This window comes from Lontra canadensis, unplaced genomic scaffold (genome assembly GCF_010015895.1).
Source record: "Lontra canadensis isolate GAN:19392208 unplaced genomic scaffold, GSC_riverotter_1.0 scaffold156, whole genome shotgun sequence".
Classification (NCBI taxonomy): domain Eukaryota; kingdom Metazoa; phylum Chordata; class Mammalia; order Carnivora; family Mustelidae; genus Lontra; species Lontra canadensis.
The window spans coordinates 1960997-1975611 of NW_022631150.1; the positions used below are offsets into that span (position 1 = coordinate 1960997).

The window sequence follows — 14615 nt, forward strand, 5'->3', positions numbered from 1 at the left end:
GTCTTGACAGGTCTGTTTTGAGAGTTCACTAGGGTAAAAGTGCTCAAGTCTCTCCAGTCCTTACTGTGGATACCTTGCATTCACAAGGGAAAGGACAAAAGTCCAAGTTTCAGTTGACTAATTTGAGATTCTGCTTTTCTCAAGTCTTTCAGAAGCTACCTCAAGCCTTCCTTCTATTCACAGAGAAATCAGCACCAGGCAGATGGGTGGTTTTTCCCATCTGCTGTTTGGAGATTCCTCACCTAGCTTAATTGCAAATGCTGTTCAGGGGTATTTGGTTTTGCGATCCCAGTGTGTTTTTCCATTTTCCTGTACTACTAATACAACATAGTTAATCATCATGCTATGTTCTGGATCCCCAACACCAAGAATGATTTATTCATCTTAACACCCAATGCCAGCCATACTTTTTCACTGAATAAATGAAAGGGGAGAGGCTGAGGGCCAGTTTGGACAAAGGCTAGAAAGATGTGTATACTAAATCTTGCCCACTGCCCAGCAGAACCCCATTAGCCTGTGCCACAAGTCTAAGTTTCTGGTGATGGGTGAATTCAAATTACTCTAATTATCTTAAGTAGTGGGACAGAATACAAGTCAACATTCTATCAAAGTAGGAAATATCCTCTCCAACGTTAACCATAGAGTTCACGTGATCTCCAGATTGGGTTGTACCCACCCAGAAAGTTCATTTAAATACAACATTTTTTTTTTTTAAGATTTTATTTGTTTGATAGAGACAGAGCAAGAGAGCCAACACAAGCAGGGGGAGTGGGAGAGGGAGAAGCAGGTTTCCCACTGAGCAGGGAGCCCGATGCGGGGCTCCATCCCAGGACCCTGGGATCATGACCTGAGCTGAAGGCAGATACTTAACGACTGAGCCACCCAGGCGCCTCTAAATGTTACATTTCAAGAAGAAAAATACTTTGGCCCTTTTTCCTTCTACTTCTGCCTATGCTTGAAGCCTCTCAGGGGTAATACCAAAGCAGTACACTTAAACCAACCAGTGCTATTTAAAAAATTACACACCTTTTAAAATTGATTAAACCTTTATAATTATTTATTCAAAAATCTTTAATATTGAGAGCAATTAAGACCAAGATTTTCCTTGATATTAAAATACTTCAAATTAACTCTCCTGAAAATGTCATTTTATCTGACAACAGATAAAACAGTTAAGACCCAACTGTATTTCAATGTCTACTATATATCTGTAATAATATCTTCACAATAAATTGCTATTTACTTGTAGTGACATATTAAAATTATAAAATCTAAGTTAAATGTTTATAGTCTAAAAGCAGGATTTCTTTTTATTTGAACCTTTAAATAATTTAAAAGAAAATCTAGGTTATGCTCAAAGGTCTTCTGTGTCTACAACTACTCATTCTATTTTTGAACAAAAATAGTCTACTACAGCTAGACCTATCTAAAAGCATAAAAGCGAACTGCTGCTTGATTTTTTTGGCTCCATTTTTTTTAGAAGATTCATAGGACTTCACAGATTCTGTAATGTTTCCTGATACAATCATATGTTCACAAGTAGGTATGCCTTGACTCTTGTCAATCACTTAAAAAGAGTTGGTTAAAACCTAGAACACAGAAAAAATAGTTAAAGGATGCCCTTCCAGTCTTATTCCACTTCTGGATCACCCACACAGTCAGCTATACATCAGTGCTGTTTGCATTTAGCCCTTCTCATTTTTAGCAATAATCAACTCGTAATTTTCAATACTGTCAATGGCCCTAATAGGAATAAAAACATTCTACATTATAAAAATTCCAAGTAACTGATTTGGATTACCTTATAGCTAATAACAAGTTATTTGCCATCCAAAAATTTGACATATATAAAGAGTATACCCTAAGTCTTAAAAAACAATCTAAGTTCATTCCTATCACAACACTGAAAGAAATGTAGCAATATGCAGTATTTCTTTTTAATTATCACTGGTAACTTCAGTTGATAACATACAATTTAACAAAGGAAGCATCTGAGAGTAAAAGGTAACTCTTAATCTTGAATTAAGTAATCCAGAGTACTAGGAAAAAAAGTTTTAGCTTCAGGCAGCACAGACCTCCTGACAAAGAGATCCAGATTCTCCATACTTCTATAAGCAGAAACTTGCTTTTCACAAGCTAGCTACTCTACTTGCCAGGGGACCTGGGTGGCTCAGTAGGTTAAAGTTAAGCATCTGAATCTTGATTTCGGCTCAAGCGGATCTCACCCAATGCTCAGTGGGGAGTCTGCATGAGATTCTCTCCCCCTCTGCCCCACCCCCCCAACTTGTGCACACGTACGCATGCATGCTCTCTCTCAAATAAATAATCTTAAAAAAAAAAAACAAAACCTAGTTGTCAAATATCAGCTCATCGAGTCAGTAACAGTCTGTATACCTATGGTTCGAGGTTCTGTCTCCTCTAAAGATGGAACATGTTAAAAATGATGAGGCAGGACAAAGTAATATAAAATGTCCTTCCTGTTCCTATAGAATTTGAATTTGACTCTATTTCCTCTTTTAAGGGAAAGCCCTTTAAATACTTGAGGACTGCTGTCAAGGACCCATCCCAGTCATCATTGCTCTATACTACAGTAAGCATACCTTCTCCATCAAGAACCCATCTCAGTTACCATTTCTCTACAGTAAACATTCCTTTTCCAACTTATTCACAGGACACTGTTAGACCTCAAGCTCCTAGTTCCCCTTCCTTTAAACATATTACTTACTCTTAAAAACCTGGTAATCCAAAACAATACACAAAAGTGACATGAGGCATGTATAAAAAGATTAATGATCTAACTTCTGTTCACTGCAATCTGGAATCTCTTCCATTCAGCACATTTTAAAGCAACTTAGACTGTACTAGGTTTTAGTGACAGCCATAAAATAAATTGCCTGATACCAATCAAATCTCTTACATAAGTATATCATGCTTTCACTATACATTCAAGGAGCGTTTACTTCATGAATGTATGGCATGTAGTATGTCTGGAATACACAATGCACAATGTGCAAAACTAAACTAAACATTTATTCTGGGAAAGGAAGACATTTAAATGGAATGAGTTGCTAGCCTTAAAGAATGTGCTACATTCAATGAGCACAAAAAAAGAACTTGGATTTTTTGCTAGCATGCAAGATTTTAAGATAGGTAAGTGAACAAGGAGTGGGTAAGGCACAAAGGCAAAAAACCAGCTCAAGTTGTTCACCTTAACTAAGTTTAGGCAATGGGAAGACATGAAGGTTTTTAACTTAAAAATGACATTAATTTGGAGTGCCTGGATGGTTCAGCAGGTTAAGCCTCTGCCTTCAGCTCAGGTCATGATCTCAGGGTCCTGAGATCGAGCCCCACATCGGACTCTCTGCTCAGCAGGGAGCCTGCTTCCTCCTCTCTCTCTCTCTCTCCGCCTCTCTGCCTACTTGTGATCGCTTTCTCTGTCAAATAAATAGATAAATAAAATCTTTTTAAAAAATTGACATTAATTTTAAAACTGAAAAACATCCCTTTAGATGGCAACTAATGGATGAAATTTAAGGGTCAAAGAGTACAATTAGGATTCTACTGCAGCAGCTGAGGTATCTTTACTACTTTACTACAGTATTATAGGGGTTAAAAGTGGGTAATGCTGATTTTGAAATCTGAGTATCGCCAACAAATGTATGCATAGATTATATGCATATACTGACAGTAACCAGTTAAATTTGGTGTTTTATTGTAACTTTTTCATGCTTATATTTGGTGATGATATTCAATTTCTTTCAAAAAATTCAAAGTGTTATACTTAACATTCCCCTCAAGGCAGCTTCAGAAGTACCCTAATAAAAAGTTGAGTTTTCCCTTGTTGGTACATTATTATATGACAGGGCCAGATAAGGTAGCAAACAATTACTCTGGAAGGTGAAAATGATTATTCTTTTTCTGTGGCTTTACACATTCCATGAAATTTGCCAATTACTGTGCCAGTACCAAGAAGTTATCATTGCCAAATACACAGGTCATGCTGTGAACAGAAGTCCTTCCAAGTCACCTAATTTTGAGGTGTACTTACTTATCATCTACTTTTACTAAAAGGCATGCTCACTGGGAAGCCAGGCAACCCCAAGACATTACTAAGAAAAATCGGATTCTGGTTCTTAGGAGAAAAGCATTAAAACCCACTTGTCCAACCCTCTTCTACTTGCAAGAATCAAGATCATCTTCTGTACTTAAAGAGTACAGTAAATCAGTTCACTGTGGTAAACCATCTAAAATGTCTGTAAGAAAAATATTCCTCTTATGCAGAGATCATTATAAATAAGGCACATTATTTGAGATTCTTTTCCTAGTAGTGAAGCACCATCCTAATGCCTGTGTTCTTTTTTTTACCAGTGGGATCCATTTTTAAAGGCTAAAGAGGTAACATGATAATATAAAGAGAACTGGGAAACTTAAATATACAACTTTAGCTTTATCTGCATAGTCAACACACACTAATCATTACTGAATTTTTGAGAAACATAAGAACAGCTAATAAATCTAAACCACCTCTAAGGCTCTTGAGGAAGACAATGGAATACAGCAAATTTCCATGTATTCCTGGATTCTAAGAAATTGAGTACTAACAAATCTTGTTGATTTAAAACTCATTAAGATGGACTCCTAATTTTTAATATCCACCTCAATGAACTGAACAATTAGAAATTAGACCCTGGACATTAAGATTTAACAATGGTTCCAACAATATTTGATAACCCTAAAAGCACGTTAACATAGTATTCTAAAATTTTGTTAAAGGATGTATCATGGTCTACTATTCAGAGACTAAGTCTAGTCAGATACAATTCCATGACAATACATTTTATTTCTCCAACTGCCTTCTCTATTTAGGAGCTACATAAATTGAAACAGGTCTCTGCACTTCTCTGAATGCAAAAGTAATACTGTTCCATATGGAAACAAATACTTCCAAAGGGATTCCAACTGAAACCCAAAAAAGGAAAAAGTGTTCATTATCATTAGCCATCAGGGAAATTCAAATCAAAACCACACTGAGATACCAACCTTACACCAGTTAGAATGGCCAAAACTAACAAAACAGGAAACAAGCGTTGGAGAAGATGTGGAGAAAGGGGAGCCCTCTTACACTGTTGGTGGGAATGCAAGCTGGAGCAGCCACTTTGGAAAACAATGTAGAGATTCCTTAAGAAATTAAAAATAGAGCTTCCCTATGACCCTGCAATTGCACTACTGGGTATTTACCCTAAAGACACAGATGCAGTGAAAAGAATGGCCATATGTACCCCAATATTCATAGCAGCAATGCCACAATCACCAAACTGTGGAAAGAGCCAAGATGCCCTTCAACAGATGAATGGATAAAGAGGATATGGTTCATATATACAATGGATTATTATGCCTCCATCAGAAAGGATGAATACCCAACTTTTGTATCAACATGGATGGGACTGAAGGAGATTATTCTGAGTGAAGTCAGTCAAGCAGGGAGTCTCAATGATCATAGGGTTTAACTTACTTGTGGAGCATAAGGAATAACACGGAGGACATTAGGAGAAGAAAAGGCAAAGTGAATTGGGGTAAATCGGAGGGGGAGATGGAAGACGAGAGACTGTAGACTCTTGAGAAACAAACTGAGGGTTTTGGAAGGGAGGGGGGGTCGGGGGATGAGTGAGCCTGGTGGTGAAAATTTGGGTATTAAGAAGGGGATGTAGTACATTGAGCACTGGGTGTAATGCATGAACAATGAAATCTTGGAACACTGAAAAAATTAAATTAAAAAAAAAACAAAAACAAAAAACAAAAAAAACTACGTAAACCTTAGAGCAAAAAAAAAGTTAAAGGTCCCTAACAAATAAGCATACTTTATTTAAGGAAGCAAACTGGTATAGAACATTAAAATTAACCAGTACAATTCATTAAGTATCCACTGAAAGCTCTTACTTGTCTGACAAAGTTTTAAGGGGATAATTTGACATTTTATTAAGCAAAATGTATTTGCCTTAGCACATAAATTTCTGTGAAAATGCTTTTGTTTAATAAAGTTGACAGAATGGTCCACTTTATATTTCAAATTTTCTAAGAGGGGCATGTTAAGAATTATACCAGATGTTACTCAAAATGAACGAGTCTGACAAAGAAAACCCAACTTCTTTAGTTAATGCCCATTACAGTTTTTAAAAAGAGAAGTAATGCTGATTCTTTGTAATATTATGGCTACCAAGTTCCTGTATTAACACAAGAACTGGAGGACTAGACTAGAAATCTGGAATTCCTGTATTCTCTAATAATAACAGAATTAAATTAAAAAAAAAATAGTAAATGGGGTTTCAGGAGTTTTATAAAATATTTATCAGCCCCCCAAAAGCCACAACATACCAGTAATTTTACCAACAGAGGAGCTGGTATTCTAAACTCTATAAAATGGGCCATAGAAATCAGTTGTGTAGAACAGACACAGAAATAGTCTCAAAATCAGGTAAACAAACAACAGCTATTACCACTTATGACATTTTATTGGCATATGACAATTTACAAGGGTCCCTGTTGCAATATACATCACACTGAGTAAGAATCGTTTAGCCATCTACATTCATTTGTATTGGGTAATATTTTTACTCAAATTATAATTTAATTCCCAACACTTGATTTTAACTGTGACAAAAGGGAACAAATAATTCCTTAAAGTTGGATGCAATTAGAAAAACATTTTTTGCTATTTTATATTAAAATTCCTAGGATGTTGAAAGGTATACACACCTAAGTAAGGACTGAGTCATGGCCTTCTTAAACAGCTTTCTTAATCCTTTCTGGAAATATCCTTTGGTTCACTTTTATTTTCCTTCTCTAGGCAAAAGGAAGTCTGTTAATGCAGGTATCAAAGTTATTTTCTGCCATTTGTTAACAAAATTCCTTACCAAGAGGAACCATTCAGCTTTATAATATGTTGTGAAGTGCGGAGTTAAATTGTGGCTTAAAAAACACAACACAGGCTTTCATATGCTTGGCTCTGAAAAAGATGTAACATCCATAATGGCATCCTACTGCAGAGTTCTATCACCCTTCCTACTAAATTCTAGTATAATCCTTTCCTCAACTTTGTTTAACAGAATAAAAGTAACCAAATCATGTTTCTTTCTGGGTTAAAGCAATGCATTTGCATTTAAGATATAACTTGCTGTTAGGATTTGAGGAGCTTTATTCCCACTCCCTATTAAATAGTTTCTCAGCAAATTCCCATTCTCCTATTGTCTTAAGTGGAAAAACAAAACTGCACATTTATAGTCATGCACAGAGATTCAGTATCTAACCAAATAATAACTGTTAAAATAAAAGCTAAACTTATTTGTATAAAATAAAATGGTTGTGAAAATTCTCCTGTATTGAAGATTAAATCCATGTTGCTTTAGCATGTAATTAAGTAGTATTCTGACTAGGAGAAATTAGCTGTGTCCTGATTAATGCAATACAAACTTGCTCTGAAAATATTTCCTCTGCTCTGTAACAATTTCAGAAAAGACAAAATAGGAGAAATCATGCAATACTAAAGATCCCAGGGCCATATACATCACATATATTGAGTTTTGTTTTTCATATTTTTCCCTCTTAGCAAATGCCCCGGCCACAATCAAGGTGCTTGGAGCACTGCAAATCAAGTGAGGATGAAAGATTCATGTACTTAAGATCTTTGAAAGTTCACACTAACAGAATAAGCATTACCTTCTTTTAATGCAAACGTATGCAACTCATTTGGTTGCTGAATTAACAAATGAAATTTGACTAATTTTATATATGCTCATAGAGCAAGACAAACTTAATACTAAAATTTACTATTTCGAATTTTCATCTTAAGAACTATCAGCCTAAACAAAGGTAATTTACATCTGAAAGAATATCAACCTGAAGAATAGAACCCTTGGGAAGAAAAAGAAAAAGCCATTTTATAAGTTGCAACTGAAATAGGGGGAAAAGTAAAACCAAGTTAGACCAATACTCCAACAAACTTCCTGCCAAAATTTTTTATTGAAAAACAAGTTACTTAAATACTACTAATAAACAATGTTTTGTTTACCTATTTTTCCTTACGGTTAGACTACAAACTAATGTCTCAACTGTCCAGAAGCTCAAATAAATATGAAAGATATGAAATCAGGTACACCTTTCTAATGTATCAAGTTATTCTGCAGGATAATCCTCTTCCATACCAAGACCAGGATTACAGGTTATGTTCTGTTTTCTTTAAAGTAATACATTAGGTAGGAATGGATTTTTTTATTTGTATTATTATAGACCAGTTCCTCTCTCTAAAGGATTAGCTGATATCTAAGACCATGACTCAAACTTTCAAATAAGAATAGAAAGAGAACATTGAATTTTGAGCCCAAAAAGTGAAGGATCAGTTTTTACAGGACATTGCTTGCTTTCAGTTAAAAAAACAAAAAACAAAAAACAAAACCCCTCATACTTGTGTATCTTTTAATAGCTTGTACTTTTTAGCGATTGGTAAAGCTTTTTATTCCTCTTAAACATCTGCTGACATGTTAAACTACCTTAGTTTACCAAAGTAAAAACCTTTTCTGTGGTACACCTCAAGAATTAGTCACCCTACAATGTAGTGCGTTTGAATTAAGGAGAATGTTAAACAGATGTATACAGTTAAAATAATTAGTGTGGCCTCTATAAACTTCTGTTCAGGAATTTGTATGTAGAGCTAACGTTTACTTCAGAATAAACATTAACAAACAGGGAAGGAAGAGAATCAGAACTTTCACAGAGCTGTACTTGACCATATCTTATAGACAAAGCGAATTACAATGCATGTAACAAAAACAGTAAAAGTATTTTTTAAAAGTTGATAGTTACAAATATGGTACGTTAACAATTTTCTACTTTATTTCAGTACAATTTTCAACATACAGTCTACTATTTTTCAAGATATTTGAAGACTTAAAACAAAATTTCTATTGACTACTTGCAAACAGTAAAATTTAAGTAAAATGCTTACATTCTTATTTGAAAACAAAAATCAGGTAAAAAAATGGTGGGTGCAAGTTCTGCTCTCTGTTGCAATCTCACTTCAGATTTATTACTCCTAAAAAACAGAGAGAGAAAGAGAGAAAAAAAAAGATTACCGAAGATACGGAGTGAAAATGATCCATAATAAGCATTGTCCCTAAAAATGAAATAGTTAACAAACTGGCCCACCAAACCCACACTGAAGAAAATGTGTCAGAATCACTAACAAGCTGAAATTTTCTACCTTTTCTTCTTTGCGTCTGTCCTTCTTTTCTTCGTTATTTTCCATGGTCTCTTCTTCATCTTCAACAATTCCGTCCCCTTGGTATTTGTCATGAGTCCATTTTGGACTGCTACCTGATTTTTTGAAGTTAAAGCGCCCTCTGCCACGTTGAAAAGTACCACGACCTCTTCCTCTTTTGGCCCAATAATCCACACCATCATCTCTGTCATCATGCTACAGAGAGGTTAAAAAAAAATCATCACTAAAATCTCTTTCTTAAAGGGAAAATGATCATACGCCCACAATCATAGTCATGGTATAAATATTCTGAAGACTAGGGTATGTAAGATTGGTAATGTTCTAAAACACATTAAAACAAAGCCAGTAACAGTGAAGTTTTCGGCAAAAATATTTTCCATTGTGAAAACAAATAATTACACCTTACTGCTTTATAACCCAAGCTTTGAGAGCTGTCCAACTTTTTGGAGGATTTCAACTGCTAAATTACTGCCAACTTCCAAAGTTTTGACTTTTTTTTGTTCTCCATTATTTCAATATAACTAACTCCACTGACTAATATGCTGCATGTAATTGAGTTAAAATAACCAATCATTTTCCCAAAAATTACCAGTCATAAAGACATTAAAAAGTCATAAAAATATCATTACAAAACTATAAAATTTGTTAAGTAAGTGGTATAAATTATACCTTACATATAGGAACAGATCTTAAAATCCTACTGAGATTTAAAACTCAATGTATCTTACACATCTATCTTCTAAGCTAGAGAATTTCACATGCCTAATCATGACCGGATGGTCCCTAGTGTAATAGCTCAACTTATTTCTTCTTAACCAACATGAGGTACTATAGCTTTTTATTACTTTGTTAGTTATTACTGTAACCTTAATTTTTCATTAACTATATCCAAATACAGATATTCCTCAAATTACAAACTGTTCCATTAATTAAAACAATCTGTAAACCTGAAAAGCACTTTACTTTGTAGATCAATAGATGAGTATTACATCCCAAAACACAAAACAAAAAACCAAGGTTCTCCTATAATGTAATTAAACTGCTGTCCACCTCAAACTCTCAAGTTTATCACCTAAAGAAAAAAATGGAAAATAAAGCAAAATAATGCCCCTTAATGACACAACGGGTATAATGCAAACAATGTTGCATAACCAATGGAACACCTGACCAGCTGTCAAGTCACTAAAACTTTTCTTATTAAGTACTATGCTATATGAGCACCTTTTCCAAAACACAACATGCTTTTGTGCATATTCATGTAATATCGATCACCCTCCTGGCATGAACTGCAATTCAGTTACACAAGTAATACACCATACAAAAGAACAGTTACCAATTTCCAATAACCTATCTTTACCAAACTGATGAAAAGTGACTAGCAAGAGGTGTGTGGGACTCCATAAAAAATCAATTTAGGAACTATCAAAAAGTGTAGATTTCAGAGTATCAGAAAGTTTAATAGAAACCTGAAATAAAGCATTTTAAAATACTCTGCCACTCAAAATCATACCCACACAACTACATAATTTCAGGCTCCCTTCTGATATTAGCACAAACTCTAAAGTTTGTTTCTGGTGTTTACACAGTATTCTATGCATTTGTGGGAAGAAGCAAACGGGTTCTGGAGTCCGAGGCATGGGTTTAAATGTTTCTAAACAGAGGCTGTGTGACTTCCTCATTTTAAAAATGGGAGACAGCTGTGAAGGAACATAGTATTAATCTATAGAGTACCCAGCCCAGTGTGTGACAAGCAAGCACTCAGTGGTGATAATACGGAGCACTTTCCATGTATTTACTCATCTAACCCTCAAAGAACCCTACAAAATACTGTTACTAATCCTGCTTTAGATATAAAGAAACTGAGGCAGAAAAACTGAGTTACTTGTCCAAGGCCACAAAACTGGCTCTTTCCACTACTCCTTAGGCCCATCACCCACAGAATACATTTCCCAGGTATCCTGGTGGCAGTAAATGATTACCATAAGGCTATTAATAGCTACAGAAACAGAAAAAGCAGAGGTATAGCCGAACACTAGAGTTGAAACTAGCCATTACCTTTAAATAACCAATGATCTGACACCATATAAAGAAAACAGCAGCTAGATCACACTACTTTTTCAGAGGGTATCCTGACAGCTAAGTGACATTTTCATGCTAAGCACACAAACTCTTAATCCTCATATTCTAACTTCCAAGATTTTAGTCCTATAATTTTTAAAAATTACTTTACATGATAAGGGTCGGAGAAGTGAGATACTTACAAAACACAAAACACATAAAGGAGGCCATATTAAAACAAGACTTTCTGGGGGCGCCTGGGTGGCTCCATCCCCCAACGATATGACTCTTGATTTTGGCTCAGGGTCCTGAGACGGACCTCTCCATCTGGCTCTGCGCTCAGCAAATTTGGTCAAGATTCTCTCTCCCACTCCCTCTGCCCTTGCCTGCTCCACATGCCCACCCTCTCTCAAGTAAATCATCTTAAAAAGAACAAGACCTTCTGAATCCTCTTCCCCACCAGGGATTTTTCTCTTCCTCAGAAGACAACATCAACACTGAGAACCTGTCCACTTCAGTACTTTCCCACTTGCTCCAACTCTTCACATACTCACGCCTCCACAGAATTTCAGGTTCTAAGATAGATTATCTTTCCTGGAGTACTTATTATTAGAAACATTACCATATCTTTGCATAAATCCAAAATGAGAGATGAAAAGTTCAAGGAAAGAATGCAACAAATGTTACTATTACTCAGTACTGGAGAACGAGTGATCAGGTGCTTTCAGAAGCTGGTTCTTGGGCCCAAGGCATGGGTTTAAATCCAGACCCCTGTTCTACTATGCATGTAACTCTGGTCAACCTCTGTACCCCACTGTTTTTCATCTTGTAAAAGTGGAATAAAGGACATCTCAAAATTATTTTTTATAAGCATGAAATAAGTTTATATATGTAAGACACTTAGGCACCTACCTAGCATAGTACATATGCTCAATAAACGTTACACTGTTATTATTACTACTATTAACGTTTCATGAACACCAAAAGTTTCATTATGTCAATTATTCTGAAAGAACCTAAGGGAACATCTGTAGGTTTTCAACTTCATCCCTTCTGAATATTTTTGTTTATATTTCTACTTTTAGTAGTAGCAATCTGTAAAATATCTCTGCAAAAGCAAAATCGTTTAAATTTAAATATCCATGTAAAAAACTAGAGCTGTCATTTCAATGGTTCATTAATTAAGAACCAAAATAATTATCTCTGGGAATAGATTTATAAGAAAAAATTATTAACATTTTAATTTTACTTCTTGGAACATCAGTCTCTGACAAAATGCATGTTTTATATAGAAATGAAGGTTTTTAAATATAGCCCAGAATAGCAACATATAAAATGTTACTGCTACTTGTAAGTTGCTAAATTCTTAAAAAATCAGTAAAATTGCCACCTAAATGCCAAACTAAAATATGTCCCAATTTAAGATAAAAATTACAACACCAGATTCTGAAAGAATGCCACAGAAAAATGAAGGTCTGGCCTAAATTAAGTATTTGTAACACATTCAAAAGTATTAAATAATTACCATCTACTTGTTCACCTCTCACTTCCCTTTTAACTTTCTGACTCTTAACATTTGGTCTCCTCTGTTTTTTTTTTTTTTAGATGAACAATGTGACAATTTTACTATCACTCCTCACCCCACTTTTTGACAAGGTGGCCTATTAATCTCTTTCGACTGGGTGATCTGGCTTTATGTCCTAAATTTTTTTTTCTCCACAGATTGCCTTATCAACAACACACTGCACAACTGCACTTAGTTTCTCCCTGGCACTTCAAGAACAGAACTTAATTATCTCCTCAAATTGCGTTCTTTCCTCTGTATCCCCGATCTCAGAGATCCCTTCATCTCACTATCAACACCCTACTACATACAGAGTCCCTAAGTTCTCCTAAATGTTACGTAACTTTTCTAATATCTAACCCCTTAGCTCCGACAATCAATAACTCTCAGATCTGTCTGTACAACCATGGTTTTCTGAACTCTGGTTAAAACCCAAATTTATAAAGATATTATTGCCTTCAGAACTTGCCTCCTGCTTTTTCTTAATTTTACCAAACTTAAACCAACCATCTAGCCATAGAGTTCTTTCTCAAGATGTTTCACTCCTGCAATCTGCAATATACCTGGCCTATTTTTCAGGCTCAAGATTCAAGCCCAGTTCCTCTAAGAAGGCTCTCCAAATCACTGTCTCCTTTGAAATAATCCTCCATTTCCTGCTTTGGAGGAAAACCACATGTATTTAGAACATTTGTTTCTAAATATGTTCCAGCCAAGAACTGAAATCATGATTTGTTTTTGCATTCATAGTATCTAGCATAAACAGCAGTCTGTGAATATATAAAGTCTTAAATCAAAAAGGAGATCAATCTTTTAAACTTTCCTATAACTGAATAACATGTCTTTCCCTGTCCACATGGTCAACTCACCCAATTCAAACAAGCTTAAATTTCCCCTTAGAGGAGCACGTATTGAGTAAACTTTATGCATAATACACTTTAAAATTTTTTCAGACCTTGGTCATTAAAGTACCCAAGAGGGTCAAATAGCAATTAATTTGATTGCCATTCTTCAAACAATATAGATCTAGTTCAGCATATAGCTCTCTCCTCTCACTTAGCAGGTAAGTTATGGGTATTCAGGTGTATTCATAAAAAGCCAAATAAAAGACATGATTCAATAAACCTATTATTTTACTCCTTGCTTCTGCAAAACAACTAATCTTCAGAACCAGTCTCTGAAACAAGACTTCTCTGAAAAGCTATAATAAAAAGTAAGTATTTCTGATAATAGTTTTGGTATTTTCTAAAGTGTCCATAATCATGGACCGTTTTCTCCCACATCAAACTGCAGAAAATGCCCATCGTTACCTAGAAACTCTCCCATGATCCACACCCTTTAGTTCCATCTCTTAGAAAACTACCTCAGAAGGCATTATATCACAAAGAAGCACCACATTAGTGTAGCTAGCAACTTTTCCAATATTATTTTCCATCTTCCTTTTCTTCCAATGGAAGTAAACAGCCTCCCTGAGATCCTTAATTATGTGTACTCTGAAAGAATTCTCCTTGTCTTTCATTTAAATAGGCAGCTGTGATGGTAAAAGGTAAATCTTAATGAGAAGTTTCTATAACTGTCATTGTCTTATAGACAGACATGAAACATATGTTAATGTTCTTCTCTGAATGTGGCTATCAAATCAGGTACATTTTAAAATTTACCCTGATCAGCCTACAGGTGCTATCAATGAAGTATAAACAGGACCAAAGGGACCCACATTTTCAA

The 14615-nt window shown here is 35.2% G+C and overlaps 1 protein-coding gene across 5 annotated transcripts in view; it reads right to left on the reverse strand.

The window, feature by feature from the left end:
• Window positions 1–6490: 6490 nt before the first annotated feature.
• Window positions 6491–14615, reverse strand: part of BCLAF1 (BCL2 associated transcription factor 1) — a 28846-nt gene continuing 20721 nt past the window's right edge. For 4 of the 5 annotated variants that reach the window (XM_032844814.1, XM_032844813.1, XM_032844812.1 and 1 more), the window contains 2 exons: window positions 9254–9466; window positions 6491–9085 (listed from right to left, as the gene is read on the reverse strand). In XM_032844814.1, the coding sequence (XP_032700705.1) occupies window positions 9080–9085; window positions 9254–9466 (219 nt within the window). In that variant the 3' untranslated portion in view covers window positions 6491–9079. The remainder of the gene's footprint in view (window positions 9086–9253; window positions 9467–14615) is intronic. The other variant, XR_004381161.1, reaches the window with a different exon arrangement.